Here is a 12,898-nt window from a genome sequence, read left to right as displayed (position 1 = left end):
GGTTCACTGTACTTGTAAAGGTGTCTAGCAGGTTACTGGACAACAGTGAATGCTCTCTGGACAGCCGGTCACTACAAAACTTCTCAGTTTTCTTCTAATGCAGCGGTTCTCAACCTGTGGGTCTCGACCCCTTTGGGGGTCCAACAACCCTTTCACGGGGGTCACCTAAGACCATTGGAGAACATATTTCCGATGGTCTTCGGAACCGAGACACTGCTTCTCTATCCATCTCCAGGCGGGTCCGCCCACATGCAGATGCTCCCACATACGTGTACCTGGCATGAAGACTATTACCCATGCTACCCCATGCTTCAAGACAAAATTTCATCTATTTGTCATTAGAAAGAAATATTTCACAATACATGATTACATATTGTTTTGTGATTAATTACTAGGCTTTAATTATGTTCAATTTGTAAAAATGAAAATACATCCTGCCTATCAGATATTTACATGACTATTGATTCATCACAGTAGCAAAATGACAGTGATGAAGTAGCAATGAAAATAATTGGATATTTACATGACTATTGATTCATCACAGTAGCAAAATGACAGTGATGAAGTAGCAATGAAAATAATTTTATGGTTGGAGGCCACCACATTAAGGGGTCGCGGCATGAGGAAGGTTGAGAACCACTGCTCGAATGGAACATTCCCCAGTCACCTGCGGAGAGGTGTGGCGGTCGGTCGCGGAGCGCGGACTCACATGAGGTATTTGACTCCACTGGGAATGCTCTCATCCAGGAAGACAGACTGAATAAGTTTCTGATAAGTGTTGCTCAGAACCCTTCTGCTGCGTGACTCCAATCGTTCATCTGGAACCAAGGAGAGATCATCAACCGCGCGGGCGAGGGTTCACGGCCTATCCACGGGAGAAGTCTGCCGAGCACTAGACGGGAAGGAGAACGAGCAAGGAGCAACGATCGAAGGCTAGAGATCATTGCTCTGCAGCGTCAGAAAACGTGCTCCTGAAAGCCCCCCAGAAGCCGGCCCTGTCGCCAACGTCACCGTGTGCTGTACTGGGAGGCCTTAACCCTTCTCCCGTCATCATTCAGAGCAGAGGAAAATCCAAGGCCGCCAGGTCAATCCCCACCACAGCCCCCTGCTGACACACTGTCACGGTCTTTGTTCTCGATCAGGAAGAGCTTCTTCTGGGAACAGCGCTCCTCCCCGTGACCCGTGACAGCAAATTACCGAATGGCCTATCTCTACAGAGACCGTGAGCTCCGCCTTCTAGACCAGGATCATTTGAGGACCGTCCGGCCTGCTTCGGAAGCCAACCGTCTCTGCCTCGGGACCCGCGCCCACATTTGGAAAAGGACCGCGACACCTTGGTGGCACTCACATTCCCGAAGAGCACTTTGCTCCATGGAGGGAAAGGCCCGGAACCGCTGCTCTCGGTCTGACCGGCGGCGTTTTCTCAGTGGTTCTTTACCGACCTCAGCGTCTACTGGAGGGAAGCAGAGGGTATGAAAAGTTACAGGCTTTGGGCCCTGCTGGATTTGCCTCAACTTCGGTCAACACTGGAGCCCAAAGGGCGCGAGAGACTCCCTCTCGGCTCTGTGCTCCAGACGTGGGGACAGGCCCAGTGGGGTCGATCCAGTGGGTTTCTACTTCCCAGAGTCCTGGGATGGATGTTGGGCATGGAGGGACCATGTGCAGAGTTCAACATATCTCCCCAATGGAAGGTTTCAGTTAGGACGCCTCAAGAAGCCAAAATGACTACAGAGCCTTTGCCAGATGCCAAGGTTCAGGAAATCCAACACCTGGTGTGGGGTGAAGAAGGGCATCGTTCACCTCGGGGGAGGGTGCTGGCCCTTCTTTTCAGACTAGGAATGAATGGAACAGAACAGAGCAAAGAACCAGCCATCTAAGCAGGGCAGCTCAATTCACCACCACGAATTTCAGGGAGCTGTAATCTGTACAATCAGATCTCCTATAGATACGTAAGTGTGTTGGAGGTGTTCTACTACCCCACCCCACCTCAGGGACAGCTTGTGGGGGATGTTTTTCCCCTTCTTCATCAAAAGACAACAGCAGCATTTTCAACAACAGAAATCACTAAGAACCTGAGCCTTGAGCTCTTCAGCAGTTCCCTCCGTTACGGGGCTCCCTTTGATTGTGGAAGTGAAGAAGTTGTAGGGCCCATGAGCCTAAGAAGGGGATGATGAAAATGCTGTATTGGGGTTTGGTTCTTAAAAGCAACAATAACAAAAAGACCCCTTGGTGGGGTTCACCTGGTCTTAAAGGACAATAGGTGAGTGCTTGGGGTGAAAGTGGTGAGAAAATGTTCCCCGGCCCTCCTGGAAATGGCTCTGAGGTGAACTGAACAGTTGACGCCCAAGAGTGATCCCACCCCACGCTTGTGTATGGTCATGAGGTCCTGAAAGTGAACGTGTGCCCTGAAGCCACTGTTCCTGAAGAACTGTGGGGAAGTAGCTTCTCTTGGGCACCCAGATGGTCGCCGGACAGAAGTCCGGGTCTCCACCACTGGCCTGCACATGTAGGCCTCGCAAGCAGCTCAGGTAGCCTTCCAGGAGCCAACTCACACCCCAAGGTGTCTCCACACCATGGCACTCACCAAAGCCTGAATCCCTGCCACCTCCTGCTCATGCAGCGATGGACAGATGGGGAGTTGAAAGAATTTCTACTTCAGACCTTTCCATCCCAGACATTTCTAACGTCATGACTGAACTCAATGCTAAGAATTCATTCTGGCTCCGTTTAAGGACTCCATTATCGTTAAATACCAAGTGGTTGCTGGCTCAGTGGCCAGAGCTGGAGCGGAAGAGACAGAGAAGAAAAGAGAATGCCAATGAGGCTCCTAGGGACCCATCACCGGCAGAGAATACTGGGGTCCATGTTCCAAAGAGCAGCTCAGATTTCTGGAATGTTCTCATCACCTCACTGTAGGACCTTGCTCTTTACTTTGTAACTCAGAAACGCTTGTCTAAACACCGTCTGCTTGGTGTCATGCCCTCACGCACAACCTAAGAGAAAAACCCAGCTAGCCCACGGTCCTCAGTTTCAACTTTATAAGAGCTGCTAATGAATCTGATAAAAGCTTGGAAGCCTATTTCTCAAAGAAAACAAAGGCTACAGGTCAGACAAAACATCAAGAGTTTTACATTTTTCTTCGATTTTTAACGTAAGAGAACACCTGGAAATAAGAACGTATCCTGTCTCCTTTTACACCACTTGAAACAAACTCACAGCCATGAGTTGATGGCGACCTTATGGGGCAGGTAGACCTGCTCCTGTGGGTTTCTGAGACTGTAACTCTTTACGGGACTAGAAGCCCAGTCTTTCTCCCATGGAGAGGCTGGTGGTTTTGAACTGCTCACCTTGTGGATTGCAGCCCAATGCTTAACCGCTAAGATCCCAGGGCCCCTTTTACACCACTTAGGAGTAGTAGTTTTATATTTAAGACAGGATTGAAGGAAGACTCATGAACAACCTTCGATATGCAGATGGAACAACTTTGCTTACTAAAAGTAAACAGTTTGAAGTGTTTCCTGATGAAAATAAAAAGACTGCAGTCTAAACATTTTTTTAAAGACTACAGCCTTTCGTATGGATTACATACACTTCAACATAATGAAAACAGAAGTCCTGGAGACAACATTTTTATATTAAATTGTAACTTGAAAAACTGGAATGGACTTGGAACACATCCCTTATGGTTCCCTTTAATTAATTGCTCAAGCACCCTCTAGCATTTTACTCGGAATTATCCTCCTAAGAGCAGTAGCAGCTGAGACAATCCAATCAAGGGCTTCGTTTTTTGACTGCTGTTTCTCATTGTTGCCACACGGTGTCGCTCTTGTAAACGTATTCTCACCAACTGAAAAGCCATTGAGGATTCTTAGTTGGTCAATGACTGCCAGAGAACAATGCTACTCCAATCCCACTCCTTCCGGGTGAAGCTCAATGAAGGGTGCCCCCAAATTGCAGCTCTTTCCGTTCGTGCCCAAACACGTCTCACATGCTAGCCACTCCGGCACTGATCCAGAAACACCACCTCCTAGGTCCCCAGAGAGTCAGGGAATGTTTCCCTTCAATCCTCAGAACACTGAGGATGTGCAATAACCCTGTTTTCTGCACTGAGCGACGGCTTCCCTAACATCTTGCCGGAAGATCCCTCATTGGATGGAGGCTCCCTATGCCCCACCTTCTGGGGGAATGGGGCTGCTCTACCTGACTCCACCAGGGGTGACCCTCGGGGGAGGTTCCAAAGGGCCTAGTCCTACCTGTCTCAGGAAAGCCACGGGAAGTGATCGCAGGGGCCTTACAGGTCCCAGCTTACAAGGGGCTCTCCCCTGACAGGAGCCTTAGGACTTTGTAGGTTACCTGTTGGGCTGCTCCCTGCATTGTCAACACTTCGAAACCACGAGCCACTCCACAGCAGAAAGAAGGGGGTTTCTACCCCTATACAGAGTTACTGGGCGAGAAACCCACGGGGGCAGTTCGGTTGGTCCAAGCTCCCGGCCAGGAAGGGGTGGTGCACCTGGGTGGACGTTACACCTGGAGGCCAGGTGAATTTGATTCCACCAGCGGGGCGACCAGTATTGTGGACCACGCCTCCCAATGGTGGGGCGGCTTCAAAGCCCGAAGTTTTGCCCTGGTCTCTCCCTCCAGCGGCTCTGGCTCCAACACAGTGCAGCCACCTGGCCCAGCCGCTGTCCAGCGCACGTGTGTCGCTTCTTTTCTCTGTTAACTCACTTGGATCACAAACCAGGCTTCGCGTGAATTCTTTCCTGCGTGAAGCGAAGGACCGAGGCTTCTCTCTCCCAGGTGAGAGTTCTACCCGGCGTTCTAGGGCGCTATGAGTCAGCGTGGACTTTGATGGCAGTGACGTTATTAGTACTCTCTGAGAGTCTGAGGTGAGTTTCTGGAAACTTTTATAAATAAACTCTTTTAGTTATTGTTCAAACCATTAATATTCATTTACTCCTGAGTCTAGACATGAGAGACTGGCCTCAGAGAAAGAGCGAGGAACAGTGGTGCATATACTCTGGGAAGCTGCAGGGATATTACCTGGTGGTGAATTTTGACCCAGAAAATCCTCCATTTCTTGAGAGGTGAACTCTTGCTTTTGTCCACTTGGTAGAATCAGCCTGAAAGTGAACACGTGAGGTATTTAGGTTCTTAAAGGTCAGCGCAGAGGGCACCACATAGCTCAGCCATCAATAGACTATCCTGGAGTTTCTGTCTCCTATTGTAAACCAAGCCAGAACCAAACTCACTGCCCTAGAGTCGATGCCAACTCAGAGCGACCCTATGGGACAGGTGTAACTGCCTCTGTGGGCTGCTGAGACTGTAACTCTACCGTCTTACTCCTGCAGGGCGGCTGGTGGCTTCAAACTGCTGGCCTTGAGGTTAGGAAGGAGCCCAATGCATAGCCACTCCGCCACCGGGGCTTCCTGTCTCCTATCATGGAGAAGGAGCATTGGGAGGACACAAACAGGGAGTACCATAAGTGCTTCCTCTCCATCTCTGATGTTTCAGTCAGATCACGCAGCTGTGTATTTTGAAAGCAGCGCCTTCTTAGCCCTTCTGAAAAATGCAAACTCCCACCTGCTCTGTCAACTGTCACTTGACCCAGAGACTGTTAGCCAGGGAGGCTTGCCTCATTTACATAGCCTAAAATTAAAATAATGACTCATCAATCAAAATCACCTCCTGCTGTTTGTTTGTGGTAGGTGTCAATTGCTGGTGGTTAAACAGTCAACATCTATTGTGTGCACAGTCCTGAGCCTCAGGTCCAGATCCTTATCCAACTCCGGACAGTTCTCTGAGGCTGGCTCTTCTTCCTTTTAGCATTGTTCCTCCTTTCCGATAAATACTTATTTGCTTTTCTTTTTTAACCCCCAAAGAGCCTCGTTGAACACTTCCTGTGAGAAACCATGCCCTGATTCACAAAGTCCACCCAGATGACTCTAGTGTCGCGCGCAGGACTCTGCAGGCATGCTTGCTGTTCTCTGCTCCTGCATCTTCTTCCTCACTGGTCTGGATGCTCACTGAGGCCAGGGGCTGCGGTCTTTTCATTTCTCGCAACAAGTACAAAATGATGCAGATAAATGCTCGGTGAACGGATGGAAAAATAGCTGGGAAGCTCGCAATGAGATTCCACACCACAGGAAGTTTAAAAAATAAATGAAATGTGTCCTAGTTTGAGTCCGGACATAAAGAGAAAAGGAAAGGCCGGAACAGAGAGACCAGCGTGCATCTGGAGCAGCATTGCTAGTAAGGATTGCTCTGGGAGTGCGGAACAATCCTGACTCAAGGAAAGGCAGACATAGGCAGGGACAGGAAGGGGTGAAGGGATCTCATAGTGGCCCTCAAAGGCAGGACCTTAGAGCTGTAATGTAAAACAGGGGTGGGGCATATTCTCTATGTTCCCCAAGTGGGTGGAACTAACTGCACTAGGTGGATGGCATGACTGGCACAGTGGCACAATGCTATGATCAGAGGACATTCGCTGGGACATCAGATCTGGCCCCGCCACCACACAGCAGTAAGACAACTCTCACTGCCATCATGCCGACTCTGGCTCATAACAACCCTAGTGGGCAGGATCGAACTGCTCCTGTGGAGTTCCAAGACCAGCTCTTTGCAGGAGTAGAAAGCCTTGTCCCTCCCCTGCAGGGGGCTTCCAGTTAGCAGCCCAACATGTCACCAATAGGCCACCTGGGACCTGGGACAAGTCATTCGGTTACTCAGGGCCTCCGTTTTTCCCATCTGGAAATGAAAGACGGAGCGAGTGCTTCAAGTGCTCCTGTCCTCTCGCTTGCTTGTGTTCTAAGAAGATTAAAAGGCTCACTTTGAAACGTCTTTGAAACCAAGGGCAGACCGACGCTTAGGCTCCCCTCATAAAGCAACACACCAGCTTTCAAGTTAATGCTGTTGGAGAAAAAAATGGCCCACCTGAGCACAGGTGTTCCTCAAGGGGGGCAGGAGTGACCATATGCACACTGTGAAGTTTTTGTGTCTGCGAGAAGCGATCAAAAGCAGTCGAGATGCTTTGCTCCCCAGCCAGGGGTTTGCCTCTGTGATTTTACTTCACCTGCTGGTCATCGACTCTGTGGTAAGCCCTCCATGCTAACGCTGAGTGCGTATTTACATTCATGTGCCCTACGAATAGCATCATTTAAATGAAACCCTCTACGTATTTAGCTACAGAAGGGGACGTTGCACAAACCTAGTTTCCTGTTAGATAACTGTGACTTTTAGCCGTTACTCCCCCCCGCCCAATAGTTTTATTGACTTAAAATTTGCACCTCGTCTGCTTCCATAGTTATGTTGCTTTTTAGAAGAGCTGCATATACATCATTGCAATCAGTTCTAGTGCACCCTCTCTGGCCGTTATTCTTGCTTCTCCCAACACTCCTGGTTGACTCTATTTTTGTTAGCTCTTACGGTCTTTTTTCATCAAGTAAAATAAAGAGGTGACACAAATGCAGTAGTTATTCCTGAACTCAACCCTAGCTTGCCTCACACCATCCACATGGACTAGCAAGACCAGCAAGGAGCCCTGGTGGTGTAGTGGTTCTGTGCTGGGCTGCCATCTGCATGGAATGCAGTTTGAAACCACCAGCAGCTCCTTGGGAGAAAGACTGGGCTTTCTACTCAATGAAACGGTCACCGTTTCAGAAACACACAGAGTGTCACTCGCTGTGTGAGTCTGCAGTGACTCGATGGTTTTTGCGAAATAACTGCATTTAGAGGAATCGAGCTGATTCTGACTCACAGAGTCCAAGGCTTTATAAAATGTTAAGGAGCAGACAGCCTCATATTTCTCCCAAGGAGCGGCTGGTGGATTTGAATCACCAACCTTGCAGTTAGCTATCCAACAACGATCCTACAGAGTCACCACAGAGGCAGACACTGAGGTACATAGAAGGGAGGGGTCTTAGCCAATGTCACGTTGTAAGGGAGTGGCAATTGGATCCTGAGCTCAGGTTTTCTGATTCCAAATTCTGTGTTCTTGTTATGACAGCCTCTCCTAGGCACTATCGAAGCCTGCTCTGTGGTGCTGGGGGAGGACTCCTGATGGCAAAGGGGTTACGAATTGTATAACAGAATGATTATGCTCTTCCCAACCACCTGTCTCTCCCATGGAGAAAGAGGAGGCTTCCTACTCCCATAGAGTTACAGTCTCCCAAACCCACCAGGGCAGGTGTTCTACCCTGTTCTGTCGTGTTGCGATGAGTTGGAATTAGTCGATGGCAATGAGTCTGATATGGGTTTGGTGCAGCTGGGGAAGAGCGATGGGCAGTGCTGGAATATGAGGGACTCTCTCAAATGCATGGTGATAGACACTTCCTGGGATTGAAGGCTGATGGGTAGGAGGTAACTCTTTCCACCTTTTTTTTTTTTTATTCTTCCTGCATCATTCAATATTTTGCCCATGGAATCCTTTCATATGCAACCCTATATGGGGTTTCTGAGACTGTACATCTTTATGGGAGCATACAGCCCCATGCTCACCTTTGGAACGACTGGTGAATTTGAACTGCCCAGGCATAACCCCCTGTACCATAGGGATGCCTTCCAGGACACCCCCACCCCACAAGGAAAAGCCAAACACCAACCCATTGCCATGGCGTCAATTCTAACCCACAGCAACCCCACACGACAGAGTACAACTGCTCCTTGGGGTTCCCAAGACTGTGGACCATTACAGGAACAGACACGTTCATCTTTCTCCTGAGATGCAGCTGGTGGGTTTGAACCACCCACCTACCTTGCAGTTAACAGCCCAATGCTTAACTCACTGGTCAGCTCCCTACTTTTAAGAAATGTGGGAAGCTGGCACATAGGAAGCACTTAAACACTTGGTGAGTTGATAAAACCTAAGTCTGAAATCTCTCTTAGATGGCAAGATTAAGAATAAAGAGCCCCTGTGGCACTGTGAGTTAGGTGCTGACCTGCTAACTACAAGGTTGGTGATTCAAAGCCACCAGCTGCTCCCCAGGAGAATGACGAGGCTGGCTGCTCCTGTGAAAGATTTCCAGCTTCGGAAACCCAGTCTAGAGTGGTGATGAATCAGAATTGGCTCAATGGCGGTGAGTTTGGTGTGGGAGTTTCCATAGGATTAATAATACCAGAGTTCATATTCATTGATCCATTGATTGGGTAGATATTTATGGAGTCTACTATGAGCCAGGCCTGTTTTAGGTGTTGGGATGCAGGATGGGACAATCTAAGCCCCTTCTCTGCCCACGTGGGCTTGCATCCCAGGCTGTGACTGGGGATGTGAAAATCATTCAGGATTTAGTGACAGAATACCTGGATTTTAAGTCTTAAGGGTGGGCTTCTAAACGTTCATGGGGGAAAAAAATGAAATTAAAATAGAAAATGCCAGTTCAAATATTAAGTAAGTTTAGAGGAACCTCCACCACTCCAAAAGAAATAGACAGTGGCATTTTCCACTTATTTTATTTTTATAATGTATTATTCATTGGGAGTTAATACATATATCATACCATTCTATATTCAATCGCATCAAGCAGAATTGTACAACTGCTACCACAATCAGTTCCAAAACATTCTTTTTCCATGAGTTTTTGAAGCACCCCACCCCCCATGCCCTGCCGATACTTCTGTGTAATCCCGAACAAAGCACCTGCCGTCTCAGAGGAAATGGTCCATGTCTATCAGGAGTTCATTGTGAAACAGAAATGTGAGAGTGCACATAAAACTGCTTCCATACACGTGTGCACCTGTACAAATGTTACATAATTATCTTTAGAATATTTGGTGGAGGCAGTTAAACTAGATACAGCCACTAGCCTTCCCCAAGACTAGTCTACATGGATTGGGGCAACAGAGGCTACTTCAACCATTGTCCTGGCTTCCCGCCTCTGCCCTGTTGTTCCGTCATCATGAGGACTCCACACTGTCCTCCCTAGGAGATTTCGGTGAAGGTTCCGCCCCTGGCACCAAAGGTAAGCTGAAGAAAGGGATAGGAGAAGAGCTTCTACCTGAAACCCTGAAATGTGAATGGCACACAGGATTTTCTCTCTCTCTTTTTAATATCAGGGTTGAGATTAAGCATCTTTGGGCTTGGCAACATTTTACTATGACTTTATTGAACGTTGCATTGTTCTTGCAAACTAGATCTATCCCAAGGGAACAGTTTAAACACACCAGCTCAGGCCAAGGGTAAAATCAGGACCTTCAAACTCCCAAAGAAAAAGAGGTCTACTTCTAACACATCTGCTTGTGTGTGCAGCCCGGGAGCATGCCCACCAGAGCTAGGCCCTGTCGGTGATACACGCTCCGAAGAAGGAGATGCTCTTCTCGGCCGACTCCCCCACGTGGCCAGTCTTTCACCATACAGCTGTGCTCCATTGGGTAGTAATGGCCGTGAACTATCCGAAATAGATTGCCCCTCCTTTTTCTGTGACCTCTCTGGGTAGATTCAGTCTACAAACCTTTTGCTTAGCTCTTGCACCACGCAGGGACGCTTCAAAGTGTGTCCAAACCCAAACCCACTGCCATTGAGCTGATTCTGACATATAGCAGCCATATATAGACTTCCCAAGGGATTGTATATCTTTATGGAAACAGATCTCACTGCCATCAAGTCGGTTCCAGCTCACAGCGGCCCTATAGGACACAGTAGAGCTGCCTCTTCAGGTTTCCAGGACCTTAAATCTTTACAGGCATAGAAAGCCTCATCTTTCTCCCTCAGAGTACCCAGTTGGTTTGAACCTCGGCCCTTATGGTTAGCAGCCCAACATTTACCTGACAAGGCTCTTTCCCCCAGAGGAGTAGGGAAATATAAATAGCAGATATTTTCACAAAGCACTTTATCATGTAGAATTTGCATCTGGCATCTTGTGCCCCCCAAGCTTGTCAAAGCTACTGAGGCATAACCCAGAACTTCCTTCCCGATGGGGACAATACCGCACAGGACAACGCATGCAGTAACTGTTTGGATGTTTTTCTTAAGAGGAGTAATTAGTGGCTTGCTTATGACCACAGCAATAAGTAAAATTAAAACTCCCACTTGACTCTCCCAGTGACGGGACTCTGTCTCCATTGTTGGTGGTGGTGGCCATCGGACAACGCTCTGGTTCCTGGGGACCCCCGCGCGCAGTGAGATGAGGCCCTGTGAGCCAGAGGGTTTTCCCTGGCTGATTATTTGGGCAGCAAATGGCTGGGTCTTTCTTACCAGTCTGACTTAGTCGGGAAGCCCAGAGATAATGGTCCTTTAGATAACATTAACATTCACTTACACAAACAAAAAAGGAAAGTAAGTCTCTTTCCCTCCAAAAAGAATAAATAAATAACTTACTTTAAAAAGAATCAACCAGGGGAGAAAAGACATTCTTTCTGATGGTTGGAAGAACGTCAAATAACGTATGTTGGGTGCTTCCCCTTTGAAGGAGATGGGGTATAACCACCCACTCCTTGAGTGTGGCCTTGACCTAGTGACTTCCTTCCAAAGAGTATGAAAAGGTGGAAGTAGGGAGCAACTTCACAGGGGAGAGCCCTGACAAACACAACCTTGACCAGGTGTTCCAGGTCAACATCACCCGTCATCACTCAAGTTGATCTGAGAAAGTGCTGGTGGTTACACGTTGTGCCGCGAACCCCAGAGTCAGCAGTTTGAAACCACCAGCCATTCTGAGGGAGAACGAAAAGGCTTTCTACTCCCATAAAGAACTACAGTCTCAGAAACCCACAAGGGGCCGTTCTACCCGGTCCCACAGGGTTGCTGTGAGTTGGCATCCACTCAATGACAGTGAGTTTGGTTTCTGAGTTGGCCTTTTGATCTGAGGTGATGAAAATGGATTTGCACCCTGAAACCGTCCTTCTCCAGCCCCATGACCCCAGTCTAATCACAAGGAAAACATCAGAAGAACTCAATAGAAAGACATCTTACAAAACCCGCGTCAGGGCTCTCAGAACTGTCAAGGTCATCCAAATCAAGGAAAATCTGAGAAAGGGTCTCAGCCCCAGGAGCCTCACGAGACGATGACAACTAGCAATAATGTGATCTCATCCTCACTGCCAGCGAGTCGATTCTGACTCAGTGACCCTGCTGGACAGGCTAGATTGTCCTAGATGGGATGAGATGGCCAAGAAGGGGTCCTGGGACCAAGAAAGGGGACACTGGGTAAGTACGAAGGAGATCTGAATAGGCTTAGTAATGATTGTTCATTACTAATGATTGTTCTTCGTTACAAATGTTCCATACTAATGCAAGATATTAAAAACCAGAGCGATGAGCTGCTGAGCATATATCTACAGGGGTTGTCTGTACACACCTGTCAAGTTTTCAGTAAATCTAGCACTGTTTTAAATCAGAAAGGTTTAAAATAAAAGCAATGGAAAAACACCACAAGTTGCAATTGACACTAAATTCAGAGAAACAGCTCACCTGACGTCCCTGAACAAGACAACACACTTGCCTGCTTCGGTGCCTGCGATCCACGAAGGAGGTGGGGCAGCAGCTTTCCCTGATACAGCTATTCCACAGAGCTGGGGTGGTTATGGGCTCCTGTCAAGATCGGTCAGAATCACCTCGCGGGCAGTGGGTTTGGGATAGATAACCCTGCCTGGCCACCACAGCAAACGCTCATTTACACAAGCAGAAGTGAAACTTACTTGCCAATGGCGAGCTCTTGACATGATACCGTCCTTTAGACATTCGTTATGCGAGTTTCCCCTTTTATGCAAACTTAAATTGAAGGCATGCCTTGGCTTAGAGAGGTGGTGTTTGGTTACAGATCACAGCAACAAAGTGAATGTTAGGATGACACTAGAATGCGTCACATGGTATTTTTGGTTTCTCAGTTCTCTAAAATCATTGGGAATGAGGGGGAGTGCAGATTGGGGACCCATCTGTAGGCAACTGGACATCCCCTTACAGAAGGGTAGT

The 12,898-nt window shown here is 48.2% G+C and overlaps 1 protein-coding gene across 1 annotated transcript in view; it reads right to left on the bottom strand.

The window, feature by feature from the left end:
• NUGGC (nuclear GTPase, germinal center associated) overlaps positions 1-12,898 on the bottom strand; it is a 78,085-nt gene that overhangs the window by 52,880 nt on the left and 12,307 nt on the right. The window contains exons 2-4 of the mRNA XM_045286836.1: positions 5,041-5,120; positions 1,349-1,453; positions 710-818 (exon numbers count right to left, since the gene is read on the bottom strand). Coding sequence (XP_045142771.1) covers positions 710-818; positions 1,349-1,453; positions 5,041-5,120 — 294 coding nt within the window. The remainder of the gene's footprint in view (positions 1-709; positions 819-1,348; positions 1,454-5,040; positions 5,121-12,898) is intronic.

The sequence above is a fragment of the Echinops telfairi genome, unplaced genomic scaffold (genome assembly GCF_000313985.2).
Source record: "Echinops telfairi isolate 266 unplaced genomic scaffold, ASM31398v2 ScPeMD7_9;HRSCAF=40, whole genome shotgun sequence".
Taxonomy (NCBI): domain Eukaryota; kingdom Metazoa; phylum Chordata; class Mammalia; order Afrosoricida; family Tenrecidae; genus Echinops; species Echinops telfairi.
The sequence above is the reverse complement of the archived record's forward strand: the minus strand, read 5'-3'. Positions and strand labels throughout refer to the sequence as shown.